At 42.1% G+C, this 22,156-nt stretch overlaps 1 protein-coding gene across 4 annotated transcripts in view; it reads left to right on the top strand.

Moving 5' to 3' along the window:
* Window positions 1-21,796, top strand: part of LOC110537194 (choline transporter-like protein 5-B) — a 93,221-nt gene extending 71,425 nt beyond the window's left edge. Inside the window, exons 9-23 of one of the 4 annotated variants that reach the window (XR_005036075.1) lie at window positions 5,116-5,199; window positions 5,343-5,455; window positions 5,913-6,050; window positions 9,417-9,516; window positions 9,638-9,730; window positions 10,014-10,101; window positions 11,938-12,200; window positions 13,636-13,730; window positions 13,838-13,941; window positions 14,117-14,190; window positions 14,328-14,398; window positions 14,654-14,742; window positions 15,908-15,992; window positions 16,600-17,938; window positions 17,972-20,464. Coding sequence is in view for 2 of the 4 variants with exons in the window: in XM_036944236.1 (XP_036800131.1) it covers window positions 5,116-5,199; window positions 5,343-5,455; window positions 5,913-6,050; window positions 9,417-9,516; window positions 9,638-9,730; window positions 10,014-10,101; window positions 11,938-12,200; window positions 13,636-13,730; window positions 13,838-13,941; window positions 14,117-14,190; window positions 14,328-14,398; window positions 14,654-14,742; window positions 15,908-15,992; window positions 21,020-21,132 (1,510 nt within the window). In the remaining 2 variants the exon portion in view is untranslated. Of the gene's footprint in view, window positions 1-5,115; window positions 5,200-5,342; window positions 5,456-5,912; window positions 6,051-9,416; window positions 9,517-9,637; window positions 9,731-10,013; window positions 10,102-11,937; window positions 12,201-13,635; window positions 13,731-13,837; window positions 13,942-14,116; window positions 14,191-14,327; window positions 14,399-14,653; window positions 14,743-15,907; window positions 15,993-16,599; window positions 20,465-21,019 lie in introns of those variants that run through there. The other 3 variants (XR_005036077.1, XM_036944236.1, XM_036944149.1) reach the window with 3 other exon arrangements.
* Window positions 21,797-22,156: the final 360 nt, after the last annotated feature.

Below are 22,156 nucleotides of genomic sequence, written 5' to 3'. Positions count from 1 at the left end.
ATTATATTGTATTAGTGATTTAAATACGTGATATGTCTCACAACTTCCACCAGCTAAATCAAGACAAGACCAACGTTCTTATTGTTGGAGCCAAAGCACCTTGGGAAATAAAGATAAAACACCAGGTAAAAAACCTAGGTGTTATTTTAGATACTGATCTAAATTTAGAATCACACAGTAGAACGTGATTAAAATAGCTTTTTGCCACCCGAGGAACATTGCCAAGGTGCGGCCGTTTCTCTCTCCGGCTGATAAAGAGAGACTCATCCATGCATTTATTACAAGCACACTTGACTACTGTAATGCTCTCCTGTCTGGTTTATACAAGAAAGCCCTTGGTCAACTGCAAAACATACGGAATGCTGCAGCATGGGTTCTGACCAAGACCAGACGGTGTCAGGCGGTGGGTGTAGCTGGTGCATGAAGTCAGGCGCAGGAGAGCAGAGATGAGTGAACAACGCAAGTAACAGTACCAAAGTGCGAACATTAACGGTTGCCACAAAACACGGGTGAAACCAGCACCCGGACAAAACCAGCCGGAAACGTACCGACATGAACAATAAACAATCACACATAAAGACATGGGGGGAAACAGAGGGTTAAATACATTACCAGTAATTGGGAAATGAAAACCAGGTGTGTAGGAAACAAAAACAAAACCAATGGAAAATTAAAAGTGGATCGGCGATGGCTAGAAGACCGGCGACTTTCGTCAACGTGTTCCTTCGTCACGGTGTTCCTTCGTCAATGTGTTCCTTCGTCAACGTGTTCCTTCGTCAACGTGTTCCTTCGTCAACGTGTTCCTTCGTCAACGTGTTCCTTCGTAAACGTGTTCCTTCGTAAATGTGTTCCTTCGTCACGGTGTTCCTTCGTCATCGTGTTCCTTTGTCATCGTGTTCCTTCGTCAACGTGTTCCTTCGTCAACGTGTTCCTTCGTCAACGTGTTCCTTCGTCAACGTGTTCCTTCGTCATCGTGTTCCTTCATCATCGTGTTCCTTCGTCATCGTGTTCCTTCATCAACGTGTTCCTTCGTCAACGTGTTCCTTCGTCACGGTGTTCCTTCGTCAACGTGTTCCTTCGTCATCGTGTTCCTTCATCATCGTGTTCCTTCGTCAATGTGTTACTTCTTTTTTTATCATAATGTTTGCAAAGATTTAATTTAGTAAAACTGGAAAAGAGCACCCTCAGATTTGTGTAGTAATTAGAGTTATTACCACAGTAATTACCACAAGTTATATATAGCTCTTAGGCCTACCTCAGTCTATGAAAGTCAACCTGAACACAAAAATTGAGTTTCGTAGCTGAAAATGAAGGTGGTATTCTGATGTCCTTGTCATGAGTTGAAACTGTTTTGAAGACCGTTTCTGACAGTGTGTTCTTTGCTTCTGACAGAGCAGAGATGATGTCCTCTAACCTATCCTTCCCTCAGTCTCTGAACCAGAAAGATTTAACTCTGAGCCTCAAGCCACCAGACTCAGTGGCACTCACTTTGTCTGCTGTACTTGTGCCTTGATGTTATGACTGCTCTATTTAAAAATATATATTTCTTCTTTATTTAACCAGGTAGGCTAGTTGAGAACAAGTTCTCATGTACAACTGTGACCTGGCCAAGATAAAGCAAAGCAGTTCGACACATACAACAACACAGAGTTACACATGGAATAAACAAACATACAGTCAATAATACAGTAGAAAAAGTATTTATACAATGTCAGCAAATGAGGTAGAATAAGGGAGGAAAGGCAATAAATAGGCCATAGTGGCAAGGTAATTACAATATAGCAATTAAACACTGGAATGGTAGATTTGCAGTGGAAGAATGTGCAAAGTAGAAATAAAAATAATGGGGTGCGAAGGAGCAAAATAAATCATGTGCAGAAGATGAATGTCCAAGTAGAGGTACGGGGCCACAAAGGAGCAAGATAAATACAGCATGGGGATGAGGTAGTTGGATGGGCTATTTACAGATGGTCTAGGTGCAGTGATCTGTGAGCTGCTCTGACAGCTGGTGCTTAAAGCTAGTGAGGGAGATATGAGTCTCCAGCTTCAGTGATTTTTGCAGTTTGTTCCAGTCAGTGGCAGCAGAGAACTGGAAGGAAAGGCGGCCAAAGGAAGAATTGGCTTTGGCGGTGACCAGAAATATATACCTGCTGGAGCACGTGATACGGGTGGGTGCTGCTATGGTGACCAGTGAGCTGAGATAAGGTGGGGCTTTACCTAGCAGAGACTTTTAGATGAGTAGAGTATGAAGCGAGGTCCAGCCAACGAACATACAGGTCGCAGTGGTGGGTAGTATATGGGGCTTTGGTGAATGACCGATCGAGGATCGGTGGATGGTCAGTTTAACGAGGGTATGTTTGGCAGCATGAGTGAAGGATGCTTTGTTGCGAAATAGGAAGCCGATTCTAGATTTAATTTTGGATTGGAGATGCTTAATGTGAGTCTGGAAGGAGAGTTTACAGTCTAACCAGACACCTAGGTATTTGTAGTTGTCCACATATTCTAAGTCAGAACCGTCCAGAGTAGTGATGCTGTACGGGCGGGCATGTGCGGGCAGCGATCGATTGAATAGCATAATTTAGTTTTACTTGCATTTAAGAGCAGTTGGAGGCCACGGAAGGAGAGTTGTATGGCATTGAAGCTCATCTGAAGGTTAGTTAACACAGTGTCCAAAGAAGGTCAATCATTTGAGAAACCAAGGCTGTTGAGTCTGCCGATAAGTATGTGGTGTTTGACAGAGTCAAAAGCCTTGGTCAGGTCGATGAATACGGCTGCACAGTAATGTCTCTTAGCGATGGCGGTTATGATATCGTTTAGGACCTTTAGCGTGGCTGAGGTGCACCCATGACCAGCTCTGAAACCAGATTGCATAGCGCAGAAGGTATGGTGGCATTCGAAATGGTGGGTAATCTGTTTGTTAACTTGGCTTTCAAAGACCTTAGAAAGGCAGGGTAGGATAGATACAGGTCTATAGCAGTTTGGGTCTGGAGTGTCTCCCCCTTTGAAGAGGGGGAGGACCGCGGCAGCGTTCCAATCTTTGGGAATCTCAGACGATACGAAAGATTGGTTGAACAGGCTAGTAATAGGGGTTGCAACAATTTCGGCAGAACATTTTAGTAAGAGAGGGTCCAGATTGTCTAGCCCGGCTGATTTGTAGGAGATCAGATTGATGTCCTTATTGTTGACTAGTCGTCTGTCATCCTCATTGTTTTGACTGGTGTAATGTTTTTGTTATGACAGATGTAATGCTATCTTTCATCTCACCCAAATGGTGAACTTTGTATGACCTCAACCACTGTTAGGGTGACAGCTCCTTCATTTCCCATACATTTTTATTTTTTTACAGCAATTATAAAGGGCCGTTTTTGTAATCTCGCAGCTTTTTGCCTGGTGTTGAACCCCTCAGGCATGGCTGGGCTCATCTCACCCTTACACGTGATTTGTCCACCCCAGTGCCTTTCCCATATTTCCCCCTGAATGTCAAGCGCTTCAACAAGCTGTCCAAGGACAGAGCATTTCAGGCCAATTACACTTCCTACAACCAACCACTTCAACATAGCATCTATTATTTTGCTTTCGACTGGAGGTTTGGCTGAACTCCATCTGTTAAATTCTGGTCTGTGGAGTGCATTAGGCACATTAGCACAGCACTCCACGTGTATCCACAGAGTTGGGTGAATCTGCCTTTTCCTACCAGGTCCCTATCATGTGGAATAATCTCGAAGTAATGTTTGGATGTGTTGTTGTCTCTGGGTCAGTTTAGGAGAAAGGTTAGGGATTTTTATAGTGATAAAGGTGTTTGTTTTGTTTGATTGTGTATATATTTTCTATTTATTTAATTTTGTGTTTTAAATGGTCTAATTTTATTTGTTGTATCGTTCCCAGGGCACCTTTGCAAATGAGACCTAGGTCTCGATGTGTTTTTCCCTGGTTAAATACAAGTTAACAAATTGTTTCATTAGTACTGATGGAGATCAGAGACTCTTTTTTTCATAACAACAAAATTATGTAAGTAAATTGTATTTTGTGCTACTATAGTGATTTTTATAGAAGTACGATGGCCCAGATTAAATGAACGCCTAGAGTGAGTTTTGCTCCTGACATGAGGTAGCTGTCCTCATAAAACAGATTAGTGCTTGACTCCGGAGGCATCCTACACAGTTTCAGTGGAAGGTTGGTTCTAGTCTCATGCTACTGTTGTCCACCAGTCATGTAGAGGCTGAAAGTCTAGTGAGCAAAAGCATCGGGGAACATTTTAGTTCAGATATCTACAATTCAAATTATGAACAATATAACTTGTGTTAACATTGCCAGTTTACCAATGCAATAATGAGGAATCACAAAGCCAGATATTTGCATGATTTTACAGAATCTCTGTAGTTACAGTGGATTTCTGATCAAAGTATTCTAGGTGGTTTTTGCTATCACCTCTTTCTCCAGCTTGTACATTGAACCAGTACCATACCCTGCTTGCCTAGTGGTTAGAGTGTTGGACTAGTAACCGGAAGGTTGCAAGTTCAAACCCCCAAGCTGACAATGTACAAATCTGTCATTCTGCCCCTGATCAAGGCAGTTAACCCACTGTTCCTAGGCCGTCATTGAAAATAAGAATTTGTTCTTAACTGACTTGCCTAGTTAAATAAAAAAAAAATGTAGTTTTGACAGAAAGAGATTCAGGAATAATTAATAATCCAGACCCATTTCTTTGTCCTGTTCTAATCAGACAATTAATTGGTAACTGCTGTAGAGTAGTAACCTGCTGCTTCAGAGTCATAGAGAGCATCACTGCTTCCACTTTGATAACACCGATGTTGACTTGTGACATTTATAAGGGAGGCCTGCCTACAACCTGTGCAGTCTCCCATGGTTGTACAACCCCCTCATAAACTGCAATGTGTCATGACCTGCTGTGTGAATGAGTGAGTCACTGTTATACAACACAGGTCAGTATAAGTCAATGTTTCTCCCTCTGTGGACATGTTCTCACTCTCTCTCTTTCTCCCTCCCTCCCTCTCTTTCTCCCTTCATCTCCCTCTCGATCTCCATTTTTTCTTTCCACAATTCTCCCACCCTACTATATTTGTCTATCCCACTCCCCCTCTTCCTCTCTCACAGTGGCATTACCAGTCTGCTAGATGCCAAGGAGGTTGGCATGAAGATATTTGAGGATTACGCCAGCTCCTGGTACTGGATCTTACTGTAAGACCTGCGTCTCTGTGCGTCTGTGAGTGCCATATGTGTGTTTTACTGTGGTTTTCACTCTGACATAAAGGTGTGTGTGTGTGTGTGTGTGTGTGTGTGTGTGTGTGTGTGTGTGTGTGTGTGTGTGTGTCTATGTCTAGAGGTCTGGTGATAACCATGGTGGTCAGCCTGGCTTTTATCCTGCTGCTACGGTTCACAGCCGGAGTTCTCCTGTGGCTCATCATCTTTGGAGTCATCGCTGTGGTGGGCTATGGTTAGTAATACAATACAGTACACTCTGCCACTAATCAACAGCAGCTTTAGCCTCAGTAAAAGAGACTAATGCCGTCTTTAGTCTGAGTACAGTACCCACACTCCACCAGCCCATACTGTATTTAAGGTAACATACCGCTACTGTATATAGATTTGTGGGAGACAGTGTCCACATCTTCTAACATCCAACTGTCACCAACACCTCTCTTGTCATGGCAAACCAACACCTGCTGTCATGGCAAACCAACACCTGTTGTCATGGTAAACCAAATGTAGCAGATAACTTCTCATATCTCTCTCTTTTTTTCCCTCTCTCTCTCTCTCTCTCTCTCTCTCTCTCTCTCTCTCTCTCTCTCTCTCTCTCTCTCTCTCTCTCTCTCTCTCTCTCTCTCTCTCTCTCTCTCGCTCTCTCTCTCTCTCTCTCTCTCTCTCTCTCTCTCTCTCTCTCTCTCCTTCAGGGATCTGGCACTGCTACTGGGAGTTCAGTACACTGAGAGGGAAGCCACACAGTGATGGTGATGTCACCATCTCTGACATCGGCTTTCAGACAGACTTCAGGGTTTACCTGCAGCTCAGTCAAACCTGGCTCATCTTGAGTGAGTGACCATCCCTCTATTTAAGCACAGGGGGATACTATTTATTTATTTATTTTATTGAACCTTTATTTAACTAGGCAAGTCAGTTAAGAACAAATTCTTATTTACAATGATGGCCTGCCAAAAGGCAAAAGGCCTCCTGCGGCGATGGGGGCCTGGGATTAAAAATAAAGCATAAATATAGGACAAAACACATCACAGCAAGAGAGACAACAATGCTACATAAAGAGAGAGCATAGTAGCAACACAACACAACAACAACATGGTAGCAGCACAAAACATGGTTCAAACATTACTGGGCACAGACAACAGCACAAAGGGCAGGAAGGTAGATACAACAACACATCACAATAAGCAGCCACAACTGTCAGTAAGAGCGTCCATGATTGAGTCTTTGAAATAAGAGATTGCGATAAAACTGTCCAGTTTGTGTGTTTGTTGCAGCTCATTCCGGTCGCTAGCTGCAGCGAACTGAAAAGAGGAGCGACCCAGGAATGTGTGTGCTTTGGGGACCTTTAACAGAATGTGACTGGCAGAACGGGTGTTGTTTGTGGAGGATGAGGGCTGTAGTAGATATCTCAGAATGTGGGGGAGTGAGGCCTAAGAGGGTTTTATATAAAAGCATCAACAAGTGGGTCTTGCGACGGGTATACAGAGATGACCAGTTTACAGAGGAGTATAGAGTGCAGTGATGTGTCCTATAAGGAGCATTGGTGACCAATCTGATGGCCGAATGGTAAAGCATATCTAGCCGCTCGAGAGCACCCTTATCTGCCGGTCTATAAATGATGTCTCCGTAATCTAGTATGGGCAGGATGGTAATCTGAATCAGAGTTAGTTTGGCAGCTGGGGTGAAAGAGGAGCCATTACGATAGAGGAACTCAAGTCTAGATGTAACTTTAGGCTGCAGCTTTGATATGTGCTGAGAGAAGGACAGTGTACTGTCTAGCCATACTCCCAAGTACTTGTATGAGGTGACTACCTCAAGCTCTAAACCTTCAGAGGTAGTAATAACACCTGTGGGAGGAGGGGAATTCTTCTTACCCAATCACATGACCTTTGTTTTGGAGGTGTCCAGAACAAAGTTAAGGGTAGAGAAAGCTTGTTGGAGACTAAGAAAGCTTTGTTGTAGAGCATTTAACACATAATCCGGGGAGGGGCCAGCTGAGTATAAGACTGTATCATCTGCATATAAATGGATGAGAGAGCTTCCTACTGCCTGAGCTATCATGTTGAAGTAAATTGAGAAGAGAGTGGGGCCTAGGATCGAGCATTGGGGTACACCCCTGGTGACAGGCAGTGGCTGAGACAGCAGATTTTCTCACTTTATACACTGCACTCTTTGAGAGAGGTAGTTAGCAAACTAGGCCAAAGAGCCCTCAGAGACACCAGTACTCCTTAGCCGGCCCACAAGAATGGAATGGTCTACTGTATCAAAAGCTTTGGCCAAGTCAATAAAAATAGCAGCACAATATTGCTTAGAATCAAGGGTAATGGTGACATAATCGAGGACCTTTAAGGTTGCAGTGACACATCCATAACCTGAGCGGAAACCAGATTGCATACCCGAGAGGATACTATAGACATCAAGAAAGCCAGTCAGTTGACTATTGACAAGTTTTTCCAACACTTTTGATAAACAGGGCAACATAGATATAGACCTATAACAGTTAGGATCAGCTTGATCTCCCCCTTTAGATAAAGGACGAACTGTGGCTGCCTTCCAAGCAATGGGAACCTCCCCAGAAAAGAGAGACAGGTTAAAAAGGTTTAAGATAAGCCTGGCGATGACCCAGATGTTTTTTGGGGGTCAAGTTTAAAGAGCTCCTTTAGCACCTTGCAGTCAGTGACTGCCTGATGGGAGAAACTTTGTATCAGGGCAGGTGAAAAAGAGGGAGGAGCATCGGGGATGGTTGCATTAGAAGGGGTGGGAGATGTGGAAATGTTGGACCGGCAAGGAGGCATGGCTGAGTCAAATAGGAATCCTGACTTGGTCCTGAAGTGGTGATTAAAGAGCTCAGCCATGTGCTTCTTGTCTGTAACAACCACACCATCAATATTAAGGGACATGGGCAGCTGTGAGGAGGAGGGATTATTCTCCAGGTCTTTAACCATTTTCCAGATCTTCTTGGGGTTAGACCCACAGAGAGAGAACTGCTCCTTAAAGTAAATAACTTTGGCCTTCCGGATAGCCTGAATGCACTTATTTCTCATTTTCCTGAACGATAGCCAGTCAGCCTGAGTATGCGTGTGCAGAGCCTTTCGCCAAATGCAATTCTTGAGGTGGAGTAATTTTGGTGCGGCAGGTAACCTATTGGTTAGAGCGTTGGGCCAGTAACCGAAAGGTTGCTAGATCGAATCCCCAAGCTGACATGGTAAAAATCTGTCATTCTGGCACTGAACAAGGCAGTTAACCCACTGTTCCTAAGCCGTCATTGAAAATAACAATTTGTTCTTAACTGACTTTCCTAGTTAAATAAAGGTTAAATAATAAGAAAAAAAAGATCACGGTTGAACCAGGGGCTGAAACTGTTTTTAATTAGAATTTTATGGGGTGTGGTTGTTAACAATACCACTGAAAATATCAAAAAAGAAGGTCCAAGCGTCTTCGACAGAGGGGATTATTTGTGGGGATAACATCGAGGAGAGTAGCCTTTTCTGGGTGTTTGGAGTCATACCTTGTGGGATTGGTAATAATCTGAGAATGATTTAGGGAGTCCCATTGATTTAGGACTTAGTCAGGTGGTTTAAGCATGTCCCAGTTGAGGTCACCTAGCAGGACAAATTCAGACTTAGTGTAAGGGGCCAGGAGAGAGCTTAGGGCAGGTAGGGTACAGGTCGGTGCTGATGGAGATCAAAAAACCAGCAAATCAAATTGTTTGGGGACAGACTTGGTGGAGACAATCGAGAACGGAAGGTGATTCTTGGTGAAGATAGCCACCCCCCCACCTTTGGAAGATCTGTTTTGCTGAAAAAGGTGATAACCAGAAAGGTGTCACAATGTGCAGGGTCTCTCTAAGTTGCTAGGGAAGCAGTTGGGTGTGTCTGCTGGTTTTGTTCTTATTTCTCAATCAGCCAATGATTTAGAGCAGGGAAACCGTAGGCCTTCCTGTTAACTGTATTTTATTGATTTATTTTTATTTAACTTTTATTTGATCAGAGAGTCATACTGAGACCAAGGTCTCTTTTATAGACAGGCCCTGAATTTACATAAAATACCAAATTAAACCTGATATTGTTTAAATTAATTTTGCAAATCCCAGGAGATGCTGTGGCCTGAGAGGATCGATTTGTTGTTGTTGTTGTCCACCTCTGCTGTAAAGGAACATAGATTTTTCTACTCAACAGTAATAATTTGTATTGCAGTGATCTCCCTATCAGTCATTGAGGCGGTCATCATAGTAATCCTGATATTCCTGAGGAGGAGAGTACGTATCGCCATCGCTCTGCTGAAGGAGGGGAGCAGGTAAGTCGTGTTCTTCACTCAGGAGATTAAGTCAGACATCTTGTTGTGTCACTTCCAATGAAACCAGCATCTGTGAGTTCAAACTTTTCTCCCCCTTTCTCTGTCTCTCTCTTTTCTCCAGGGCCATTGGTTACATCATGTCCACTCTCTTCTACCCGATCATCACTTTTGTGCTGCTGGCCATCTGCATAGCGTACTGGGCAGTCATTGCTGTGTATCCTCTCTATGTAGGTCTTCTCAGCCTCGTCCTCACTGTGTGTGTACACTTTTACACAGTTAGCTTTACATGCAGCATTGCCCATTGTAGCTACACGTGAAGCATCCTGAACTGTCACCAATGGCATCATAGAGATAAAGACTGGATGAATTGAACCTATTGAAACTGCTGAACCCGTAGTGGAAATCCCAATGTAGATGGCTTATAGGCAGGCACACATTTTGTTTCTTATCACTGCTTATCACTGCTCTGTGTTGCCCTTGACTGGTTTTGCCCTCAGCTTCTTAGCGTCATCTGGTGATGCTGTCTACAAGGTCATGTCGACGCAGGACAAATGCATGTATGCCAACCTCACCTGTGATCCAGAGGTTGGCTTTTCTTTTTACTGTCTTCCTCTTTGTCACATTGACGTTATTGCTGTATTGCACACTCCTATAATACTGTATGTTATTGGCCTTGAAACCCTGAATTAGAGCAGCTTATTGAAATTCAACTCAGTGTGCTTGGCAGCGTTACAAATCACCCAGCTGTGGATACAGTTGAAGTCAGAAGTTTACATACACTTAGGTTGGAGTCAATAAAACTCGTTTTTCAACCACTCCACAAATTTCTTGTTAACAAACTATAGTTTTGACAAGTCGGTTAGGACATCTACTTTCCACATGATACAAGTCAGTTTTCCAACAATTGTTTACAGACAGATTATTTCCCTTATAATTCACTGTATCACAATTCCAGTGGGTCAGAAGTTTACATACACTAAGTTGACTGTGCCTTTAAACAGCTTTGAAAATTCCAGAAAATGATGTCATGGCTTTAGAAGCTTCTGATAGCCTTATTGACATAATTCGAGTCAATTGGAGGTGTACCTGTGGATGTATTTCTAGACCTACCTTCAAACTCAGTGCCTCTTTGCTTGACATCATGGGAAACTCAAAAGAAATCAGCTAAGACCTCAGAAAAAAATTATAGACCTCCACAAGTCTGGTTCATCCTTGGGAGCAATTTCGAAACGCCTGAAGGTACCACGTTCATCTGTACAAATAATAGTATGCAAGTATAAACACTATGGGACCACGCAGCCATCATACCACTCAGGAAGGAGATGCGTTCTGTCTCCTTGAGATGAACATACTTTGTGTGCGAAAAGTGCAAATCAATCCCAGAACAACAGCAAAGGACCTTGTGAAGATGCTGGCGGAAACAGGTACAAAAGTTTCTATATTCACAGGTAAACGAGTCCTATATCGACATAACCTGAAAGGCTGCTCAGCAAGGAAGTAAGGAGAAATGTCCTCTGGTCTGATGAAACAAAAATATAACTGTTTGAACATAATGAACATCGTTATGATTAGAGGAAAAAGGGGGAGGCTTGCAAGCCAAAGAACATCATCCCAACCATAAAGCACGGTGGTGGCAGCATCATGTTGTGGGGGTGCTTTGCTGTAGCAGGGACTGGTGCACTTCACAAAATAGATGGCATCATGAGGGTGGAAAATTATGTGGATATATTAAAGCAACAACTCAAGACATCAGTCAGGAAGTTAAAGCTTAGTCACAAATGGGTCTTCCAAATGGACAATGACCCCAAGCATACTTCCAAAGTTGTGGCAAAATGACTTCAGGACAACAAAGTCAGGGTATTGGAGTGGCCATCACAAAGCCCTGACCTCAAACCTATAGAAGATTTGTGGGCAGAACTGAAAAAGGGTGTGCGAGCAATGAGGCCTACAAACCTGACTCTGTTACACCAGCTCTGCCAGGAAGAATGGGCCAAAAATCACCCAAATTATTGTGGAAAGCTTGTGGAAGACTACCTGAATTTTTTTTTACCCAAGTTAAACAATTTATAGGCAATGCTACCAGATACTAATTGAGTGTATGTAAACTTCTGACCCACTGGGAATGTGATGAAAGAAAGAAAAGCTGAAGTAAATCATTCTCTCTACTATTATTCTGATATTTCACATTCTTAAATTAAAGTGGTGAGCATTTCAGGGCATTTCGCTACACTCGCATTAACATCTGCTAACCATGTGTATGTGACAAATAAAATTTGATTTGATTTGATCTTAACTGACCTCTGGCCAAAGGTAGTGAACAGTATAGGGAATAGTGTGCCATTATAAACTCTGGCCAGAAGTAAATAGAGAATAGGGTGCGATTTCCTTCTAACCCAATAACTTACCCCTATCTCTCCCCAGAAATTCAGTCAGACCAACGTGACCATGGTGTGCCCGGGCTCCCAGTGCACCTTTGCCTTTTACGGCGGCGAGAGCCTCTACCACCACTACATCTTTGTGCTGCAGCTGTGCAACCTGCTGGTGTTCCTGTGGCTGGTCAACTTTACCATCGCCCTGGGACAGTGCACCCTGGCCGGGGCCTTCGCTTCCTACTACTGGGCCTTGAGGAAGCCCCAAGACATACCATCATGTCCCTTGTTTTCCTCCTTTAGCAGGGCTGTACGGTAGGCTGTCTCAGTCATATATAGGTTTTTAACGCATAAGGAAGGTGAAGATGGTGTTGAGTTGGACACTGAACAAAAATATGAACTAACATGGAAAGTGTTGGTCCGATGTTTCATGAGCTGAAATAAAAGATCCCAGAAATGTTCCATATGCAAATTTGTTTACATCCCTGTTAGTGAGCAATTTTTGTTTGCTAAATTAGTCCATCCAGCTGACCGGTGTGGCATGTCAATAAACTGATTAAACAGCATGATCATTACACATGTGCTGGGTACAATAAAAGGCCACTAAAATGTGCAGTTTTTTCACTATGCAATGCCACAGATGTCTCTAGTTTTGAGGGACTGTGCAAATGGTATGCTGGCTGCAGGAATGTCCACCAGAGCTGTTGCCAGAGAGTTTAGTGTTCAATTCTCTACCATAAGCCGCCTCCAACGTTGTTTTAGAGAATTTGACAATACGTCCAACTGGCCTCACAACCGCAGACCACGTGTATGGCGTTGTGTGGGTGAGCGGTTTGCTGATGTCAATGTTGTGCCCCATGGTGACAGTGGTGTTATGGTATGGGCAGGCATAAGCTACAGACAATGAACACAATTGCATTTTATCGATGACAATTTGAATGCACAGAGATACCGTGACGAGCTCCTGAGGCCCATTGTTGTGGCATTCATCCACCGCCATCACCTCATGTTTCAGCATGACAATGCACAGCCCCATGTCGCAAGGATCTGTTCACAATTGCTGAAAGATGAAAATGTCCCAGTTTTTCCATGGTCTGCATACTCACCAGACATGTCACCAATTGATCCAGTTTGGGATGCTCTAGGTCGACGTGTACAACAGCGTGTTCCATTTCCCGTCAATATCCAGCAACTTCACATAGGCATTGAAGAAGAGTGGGATAACATTCCACAGGCCACAATCAACAGCCTGATCATCTCTATGCGAAGGAAATGTCACGCTGCATGAGGAAAATACTGGTCACACCAGATACGGACTGGTTTTCTGATCCACGCCCCTACCTTTTTTTAAGGTATCTGTGACCAACATATGCATATCTGTATTCCCAGTCATGTGAAATCCATAGATTAGGGCCTAATTTCTTTATTTAAATTGACTGATTTCCTCAGTAAAGTTGTTGAAATTGTTGCATTTTGCTTTTATATTTTTGTTCAGTATAGTTTATAATGGCACATCTTGCTTCGAGAGATATTCCCTAAGGGAGTTATCATAGTACTGCACTAATAAACTATTTCAGATTCTCCATTAAGCCTTTAAATCCAAGATGAGACATCATCTGTGAGGAAACTGGTCCTACGTGTGTTGAGGGTTTTACACCTATGATGGGAAGGGGGAAGTGTGTGTATGTGTGTGTGGTGGATATACAGCTCTATTTTGTATTAGTAATACAGTGTATTGTGTATCTCCCAGGTACCACACAGGCTCTCTGGCATTTGGCTCTCTGATCCTGGCCTTTGTGCAGATGTTTCGCATCGTTCTAGAGTATCTGGATCACAAACTCAAAGGTGGGTTTTCTGCTCGTACTTAACCCACTGCCTTTTGTATGTTTACATACAGTACTGTATATTTATATGGCATGTTTTCTTGAAGATGATCATCATGTATTTTTCAGGTGCTCACAATGCTTTTGCCCGCTTCCTGATTTGCTGTCTCAAATGCTGCTTCTGGTGCCTGGAACATTTCATCAAGTTCATGAACAGAAACGCCTACATCATGGTGAGTCTGAGTAGTTTCAGTCAAAACATTTTTCAATACCATCCATCCAGTACCTTTGAGGCATTTCAGTAGTTAGTACACCCATTACTATTGTGATCATGCTATTTGATAACCATCTCACAGAAAGTGTTGGAATCGTGAATAACATGGTCTTACTTTGAATTTCTCACCCTAGATGGCGATATATGGAAAGAGCTTCTGCACTTCGGCCAAAGATGCTTTCTTCCTCCTGATGAGGAACGTAGTAAGGTAAGACAAGGTCTTTTGTATCGGTTCGTTTGATTGTCTGTCCCTCGGACAGTTTTTTTGTGTCTGTCTGTCTTTCATGGTGGTGACTGTCTCTCTCTGGGCCTCTGGGCTCCTCCAATGAGGTGTCTCCTCTGTAGGGTGGCAGTGCTGGATAAGGTGACAGACTTTCTCCTCTTCTTGGGAAAAGTGCTTATTTCAGGGAGTGTTGGTGAGTTCCCTTTCCCACACACTGGTGATAACCTTGTGGTATGTTTAACTATGAGGGCTGATGTTAAAATTACCCAATGCATGAACAAGACTAAACAAACAACACACGCTGGAAAATAGTACCATAACGTACTCGGCAGAGGCGTTCTCTAAAAGACAATACCCAAAGATAATATGTTACACTAATTGTACATTTGTCAGTGTTTGCTCAGGTTGTTATTTTGTTATTAAGGATTCCGATTGTTTTCCCCCCCAGGTGTTCTAGCATTCTTCTTCTTCACCCGTAAGATTACAGTTATTCAAGAGGAGGTGCCATCACTAAATTACTACTGGGTCCCCCTACTGGTAAGAAATAGACTTACATCATATGAGTCAGCATTGCTTGTTGATAAATGTGCCCACATACGTAGGATCTGTTTGCTTGTAGCCGAACTTGGCTAGGCGAAGCGACCTCTGTGCTCTCATACTCCCTAAAGACATTCGCTTGAATAACTAGAAAAAAACAGCAATGTTAATGTTGTTCGCACAATTTTACATTTAGCTGAGATGTTTGGTGCAGAAAAAATGTGCATGAAAACTAGTCATCACTCGTTGAATGACAAACACTTCACGTTCCCACTCCGACTAGGAGTATTACTATTGTCTAATCAACTAAACTTCAACTAGGAGTATTACTATTGTCTAATCAACTAAACTTCAACTAGGAGTATTACTATTGTCTAATCAACTAAACTTCAACTAGGAGTATTACTATTGTCTAATCAACTAAACTTCAACTAGGAGTATTACTATTGTCTAATCAACTAAACTTCAACTAGGAGTATTACTATTGTCTAATCAACTAAACTTCGACTTGCCTCAAGAAATGTTTTTGTCTGCACAAACAGCTGGAACAAAAACTCCCGAAAACCAAAAATAACACAAACGTCACATAATTTTGTGATAATATATGCGTAATCTGTTTTGACTGGGAAGCATACGGTAAGCTTTATTGTGCTTACTGACTGGGAAGCATACGGTAAGCTTTATTGTGCTTACTGACTGGGAAGCATACGGTAAGCTTTATTGTGCTTACTGACTAGGAAGCATGCGGTAAGCTTTATTGTGCTTACTGACTGGGAAGCATACGGTAAGCTTTATTGTGCTTACTGACTGGGAAGCATGCGGTAAGCTTTATTGTGCTTACTGACTGGGAAGCATACGGTAAGCTTTATTGTGCTTACTGACTGGGAAGCATGCGGTAAGCTTTATTGTGCTTACTGACTGGGAAGCATACGGTAAGCTTTATTGTGCTTACTGACTGGGAAGCATACGGTAAGCTTTATTGTGCTTACTGACTGGGAAGCATGCGGTAAGCTTTATTGTGCTTACTGACTGGGAAGCATACGGTAAGCTTTATTGTGCTTACTGACTGGGAAGCATACGGTAAGCTTTATTGTGCTTACTGACTGGGAAGCATACGGTAAGCTTTATTGTGCTTACTGACTTGAACTTTTCTGCCATTTGTCAGACGGTGATATTTGGATCCTACCTGATCGCCCATGGCTTCTTCAACGTCTATGCTATGTGTGTGGACACCTTATTCCTTTGTTTCTGTAAGTACACCATTCATCTCTTTTAAATGATGGCCAGTCTGGGGTGTGACGGTGTTTACATGATACACAGAGGGAGTACACTCCAGGGTTTGTGTTGGAACTGACTGCAGCGTTGTGAGCTAATTGAATACTTCCTCATTTCTACTTCATGCTGCTCTCTATTATATCAATAGCGGTGTACAGTTGTTTTCATAAGACAGAAAAAGGTTATTCTTGCACTGTGTGATTTTTTTATTTTTTTACACTACTGTCCATTGTTTTACTAATTCAATCATTTATATTGCATGTTCTTGCAGTGAAGACTATTGTATAGGATCTGTGCTATATGCATTATATTTATCAAACTTTTCCTCTGCTGCATACTAATCACTGAAGCAGTTGGCTATAATGCACTGGCCATTTTGACTGACTGAAACCTATATCAACTTTTTTTCCTAATTCATTTCCCTGCTTGGCTTTCTAAATCGTTTGGCTCAAACTCCTTTCTCTTTCTCTCTTTCTCTCTCTGCCTTCCTACCTAATACGTTGTCTTCTCCTCTCCTCCTCGTCTTTCCTCCTTTTCTCCTCCTCTGTGACAATGCTTTGTCTTCCGTCGGTCCTGGATCAGGTGAAGACCTGGAGAGGAACGACGGCTCGCCCCTCAAGCCCTTCTACATGTCCCCTCAACTGCACAGGATCCTCCGCAGAGAGCAGGGCTCCAAGCTCTACGCTTCCTCCTGATAGGCCACAACACTGAACCTCTTTCTCCTGATAAGCCACAACACTGAACCTCTTTCTCCTGATAGGCCAAAACAATGAACCTCTTTCTCCTGATAGCCAGAACACTTGATACACCGAAGGACTGACCCATTCAGCGTCTGTGTGTGGGGGTGATTGTGTTCTGGAGGATACTAGAGCAGGGTCTTATGGCTGGGCTGGACTCATGAATGAAGGTGACCTGACTGGTCAGGACTGACCAGGAAGGCCTTGGCAGGTCATGGCAGGACCCAAGAGGGTGGTGTATGTGGGTGGGGTTTAGAAAGAGGCAGAGCTCTGTTCAACTTCCTCCCTCTCACCGCCTGCACCGCCGCTGATACTTCTAATATTAGCCTTTTTTCTCTGCCGTGCTTCTGTCCCTTTCTTTGTTGTGTCGAGACTCTGCTGGCCTCTGCCTTACTTAGAGAGCGCTGCAGCAGCACAGTGGACGTGGGTGAAATTGCCATTAGCCCAATACACTGCAAGAGGCACATACACTGCAGAAGGAGATCTCTGTATTTCGGATGCAATTGGTGTAGTTTTGCAGATGGTTGTGGTGTGATGCAAGGCAAAGGCGCCCCCATGTGACACTACTGTGTTTGTGCAATGGTTCCATGTACTGTAATGTAAGGTCATGTGTAGGGTGAAGTTGCCCTTCGACACTGATCTTGGGTCAGTTTAGCATTTTCCTCAACAATGGTTTAAGGTTCAGATTGGGGAAGCTGATCCTAGATCTGTACCAAGGGGAAACTTCATCCCAGAGCTATTTTTAGGCGCTCTCGTGTTGGAAAATAACCCTGAGGTGGCTTTTCTGTCTAGCATGATTATTTTAATGGCTGTTTAGTCTTTGGTTGAAGAGGCACTTTTGGTCCACCATATTTATTGGCTGCTACAGACACAGTTCAAAACTTAATGTGCAATGCTACGGATAGATAAACTGGACATACTCCTAAATTGTGGGGCGGCAGGTAGCCTAGTGGTTAGAGCATTGGACTAGTAACTGAAAGGTTGCAAGATTGAATCCCCAAGCTGACAAGGTAAAATCTGTTGTTCTGCCCCTGATCAAGGCAGTTAACCCACTGTTCCTAGGCTGTTATTGAAAATAAGAATGTGTTCTTAACTGACTTGCCTAGTTAAATAAAGGTCAAATAAATTAATACAAATTACATGGTTACAGACACTTGTAGGATGTTTTGGTTTTACACTGTAAGGTGTAACACTAGTTATTGGTTTTACACTGTAAGGTGTATCACTAGATATTGGTTTTACACTGTAAGGTGTATCACTAGATATTGGTTTTACACTGTAAGGTGTAACACTAGTTATTGGTTTTACACTGTAAGGTGTATCACTAGTTATTGGTTTTACACTGTAAGGTGTAACACTAGATATTGGTTTTACACTGTAAGGTGTATCACTAGTTATTGGTTTTACACTGTAAGGTGTATCACTAGTTATTGGTTTTACACTGTAAGGTGTATCACTAGTTATTGGTTTTACACTGTAAGGTGTATCACTAGTTATTGGTTTTACACTGTAAGGTGTATCACTAGATATTGGTTTTACACTGTAAGGTGTAACACTAGATATTGGTTTTACACTGTAAGGTGTAATACTAGTTATTGGTTTTACACTGTAAGGTGTATCACTAGTTATTGGTTTTACACTGTAAGGTGTATCACTAGTTGTTGGTTTTACACTGTAAGGTGTATCACTAGTTATTGGTTTTACACTGTAAGGTGTAACACTAGTTATTGGTTTTACACTGTAAGGTGTAACACTAGATATTGGTTTTACACTGTAAGGTGTATCACTAGTTATTGGTTTTACACTGTAAGGTGTATCACTAGTTATTGGTTTTACACTGTAAGGTGTAACACTTGATATTGGTTTTACACTGTAAGGTGTATCACTAGTTATTGGTTTTACACTGTAAGGTGTATCACTAGTTATTGGTTTTACACTGTAAGGTGTATCACTAGATATTTGTTTTACACTGTAAGGTGTAACACTAGTTATTGGTTTTACACTGTAAGGTGTATCACTAGTTATTGGTTTTACACTGTAAGGTGTATCACTAGTTATTGGTTTTACACTGTAAGGTGTATCACTAGATATTGGTTTTACACTGTAAGGTGTAACACTAGTTATTGGTTTTACACTGTAAGGTGTATCACTAGTTATTGGTTTTACACTGTAAGGTGTATCACTAGATATTGGTTTTACACTGTAAGGTGTAACACTAGATATTGGTTTTACACTGTAAGGTGTAACACTAGTTATTGGTTTTACACTGTAAGGTGTATCACTAGTTATTGGTTTTACACTGTAAGGTGTATCACTAGTTATTGGTTTTACACTGTAAGGTGTATCACTAGATATTGGTTTTACACTGTAAGGTGTAACACTAGATATTGGTTTTACACTGTAAGGTGTAATACTAGTTATTGGTTTTACACTGTAAGGTGTATCACTAGTTATTGGTTTTACACTGTAAGGTGTATCACTAGTTGTTGGTTTTACACTGTAAGGTGTATCACTAGTTATTGGTTTTACACTGTAAGGTGTAACACTAGATATTGGTTTTACACTGTAAGGTGTATCACTAGTTATTGGTTTTACACTGTAAGGTGTATCACTAGTTATTGGTTTTACACTGTAAGGTGTAACACTTGATATTGGTTTTACACTGTAAGGTGTATCACTAGTTATTGGTTTTACACTGTAAGGTGTATCACTAGTTATTGGTTTTACACTGTAAGGTGTATCACTAGATATTTGTTTTACACTGTAAGGTGTAACACTAGTTATTGGTTTTACACTGTAAGGTGTATCACTAGTTATTGGTTTTACACTGTAAGGTGTATCACTAGTTATTGGTTTTACACTGTAAGGTGTATCACTAGATATTGGTTTTACACTGTAAGGTGTAACACTAGTTATTGGTTTTACACTGTAAGGTGTATCACTAGTTATTGGTTTTACACTGTAAGGTGTATCACTAGATATTGGTTTTACACTGTAAGGTGTAACACTAGATATTGGTTTTACACTGTAAGGTGTAACACTAGTTATTGGTTTTACACTGTAAGGTGTAACACTAGTTATTGGTTTTACACTGTAAGGTGTAACACTAGATATTGGTTTTACACTGTAAGGTGTATCACTAGATATTGGTTTTACACTGTAAGGTGTAACACTAGTTATTGGTTTTACACTGTAAGGTGTAACACTAGTTATTGGTTTTACACTGTAAGGTGTATCACTAGTTATTGGTTTTACACTGTAAGGTGTAACACTAGATATTGGTTTTACACTGTAAGTGACAGTTATAATGTAGGCTCAGGGAGGTCAAGACTTCTGAACACATTTGATGCTCATGGTGAATGATTTGAATGGACCCTGACACCTTTCAGGGATTCCGACTGCAGTTGCTAGTAAATGTGCCTAGTTCTAAATGGAGAAATGTTCCTCTTTATTGTTTTGTGGTTTTACGATCTACCACCGAGAACCTTTTGAAATACCATTTGTAAAAGGATGTTAAAGCCATTTTTGGTATTTTTATATGGAATAGTGCAGAACTGCAGTAGTGCGGTTTTTAATACTAGGTACTGTAACACACATCTGTTCTAATGATATTTAATGTTTTTGTACAGGATAACTCTTTTTGTATCAATGACACCATGAAAATGTGAAATCTTTTTTTTAATAAATGTGAATGATTTCATTAGCAAATTTTTCTAGGCGATTCATATCTAATTTGTATATTTTATTTGTATATTGTATTTAAGGGTTAATGACATTATAAATTGATCGTTGGTTTGGGATATTCAAGTTTTTGGGGTAGGCCTGTTATCAAACAGTGGGTTTGAGGAAATCAGAGGTGTCTTGTTTGGGATCAAGAGGACTTTTATGAAACAGTGATTTGAGGGTAAGTATCTAAACTTGAGTTAGGTATTTGAAATTAATTTGAAGGAATTTCCAATAACAGTGAATTTGAGGTATATGACTGCGTTTCAGAATGTTTAGCAGTAGGTTATGGGTATACAGAGTCTTGTATTTAGTTCGGCCAGCTTTTAGAATGTTTTATATTGTTCTAATTCTATACATGTCATTATTTGAATATTCTCCTTGTAATGTTAATGGGGCGCTGCCACTGATGCCATAGAATGTTGTGTTGTCATTTAAATGTGACGTCATGCAGAAACTGCAATGGCCCAACTTTCTAAATACATGGGGGTATTTAACAGAGTTTCTGTGGTATGTGACTGGCTATGTGTTCCTGTCCCCAGTGGTGGATCTGGAGGTGAACAACGGCTCTGCAGACAGACCCTTCTACATGAGCAGAACCCTGAGACACATCCTCAACAAGAACACCAACAAGAGGAGGAAAGACAAGAGATAGACGAGAGAAGAAGAGAGGAACGGATACAGGGTGACTGGAGGAGTATGGATAGACAGAGGCAGGGAAGGTGACAGGGAAGACAACCGTGTAGGATCAAGTAGAGATGGAGGTAAATACTAATTCAGGTCCATATTGGACACAGACTATCGCCCCATAGGATTCACTTCTGTCATCATGAAGGGCTTAGGGAGACTAGTCAATGATCATACCACTGCCACCTTACCTGCCACCCAAGACCCACTTCAGTTTGCATACCGCCCCAACAGGTCCACAGATGATGCGATCTCCATCACACTGCACACTGCCCTATCCTATCTGTACAAGAGGAATACCTATGTAAGAATTCTGTTCATTGAGTACAGCTCAGCACCATTGTAACCTCCAAGCTCATAATTAAGCTTAAGGCCCTGAGTCTCAACCCCGCCCTGTGCAATTGGGTCTTGGACTTTCTGACGGGCCGCCCCTAGGTGGTGAAGGTAGGAAACAACATCTCCACTTCGCTGATCCTCAACACTGGGGCACTCAAAGTGTAGTGTCAGGAAAACAGACTCTCACTCAACAAAACAAAGGAGATGATCGTGGACTTCAGGAAACAGCAGAGGGAGCACCCCCCTATCCACTATCCACATCGACGAGACAGTAGTGAAGAAGGTGGAAAGTTTTAAGTTCCTTGGAGTACACATCACGGACAAACTGAAATAATACACCAACACAGACAGTGTGGTGAAGAAGTTGCAACAGCTTCTCTTCAATCTCAGGAGGCTGAAGAAATGTGTCTTGTCACCTAAAACCCTCTCAAACTTTTACAGATGCACAATTGAGAGCATCCTGTCGGGCTGTATCACCGCCTGGTACAGCAACTGCACAGCCATCAACCGCAAGGCTCTCCAGAGGGTGGTGCAGTCTGCACAACGCATCACCGGGGGCAAACTACCTGTCCTCCAAAACACCTACAGCACCCTTTGTTGCAGAAAGGCCAAAAAGATAATCGAGGACAACAACCACCGAGCCACTGCCTGTTAAC

The sequence above is a fragment of the Oncorhynchus mykiss genome, chromosome 1, assembly GCF_013265735.2.
Source record: "Oncorhynchus mykiss isolate Arlee chromosome 1, USDA_OmykA_1.1, whole genome shotgun sequence".
Taxonomy (NCBI): domain Eukaryota; kingdom Metazoa; phylum Chordata; class Actinopteri; order Salmoniformes; family Salmonidae; genus Oncorhynchus; species Oncorhynchus mykiss.
This window is presented reverse-complemented; position numbering and strand designations above follow the sequence as displayed.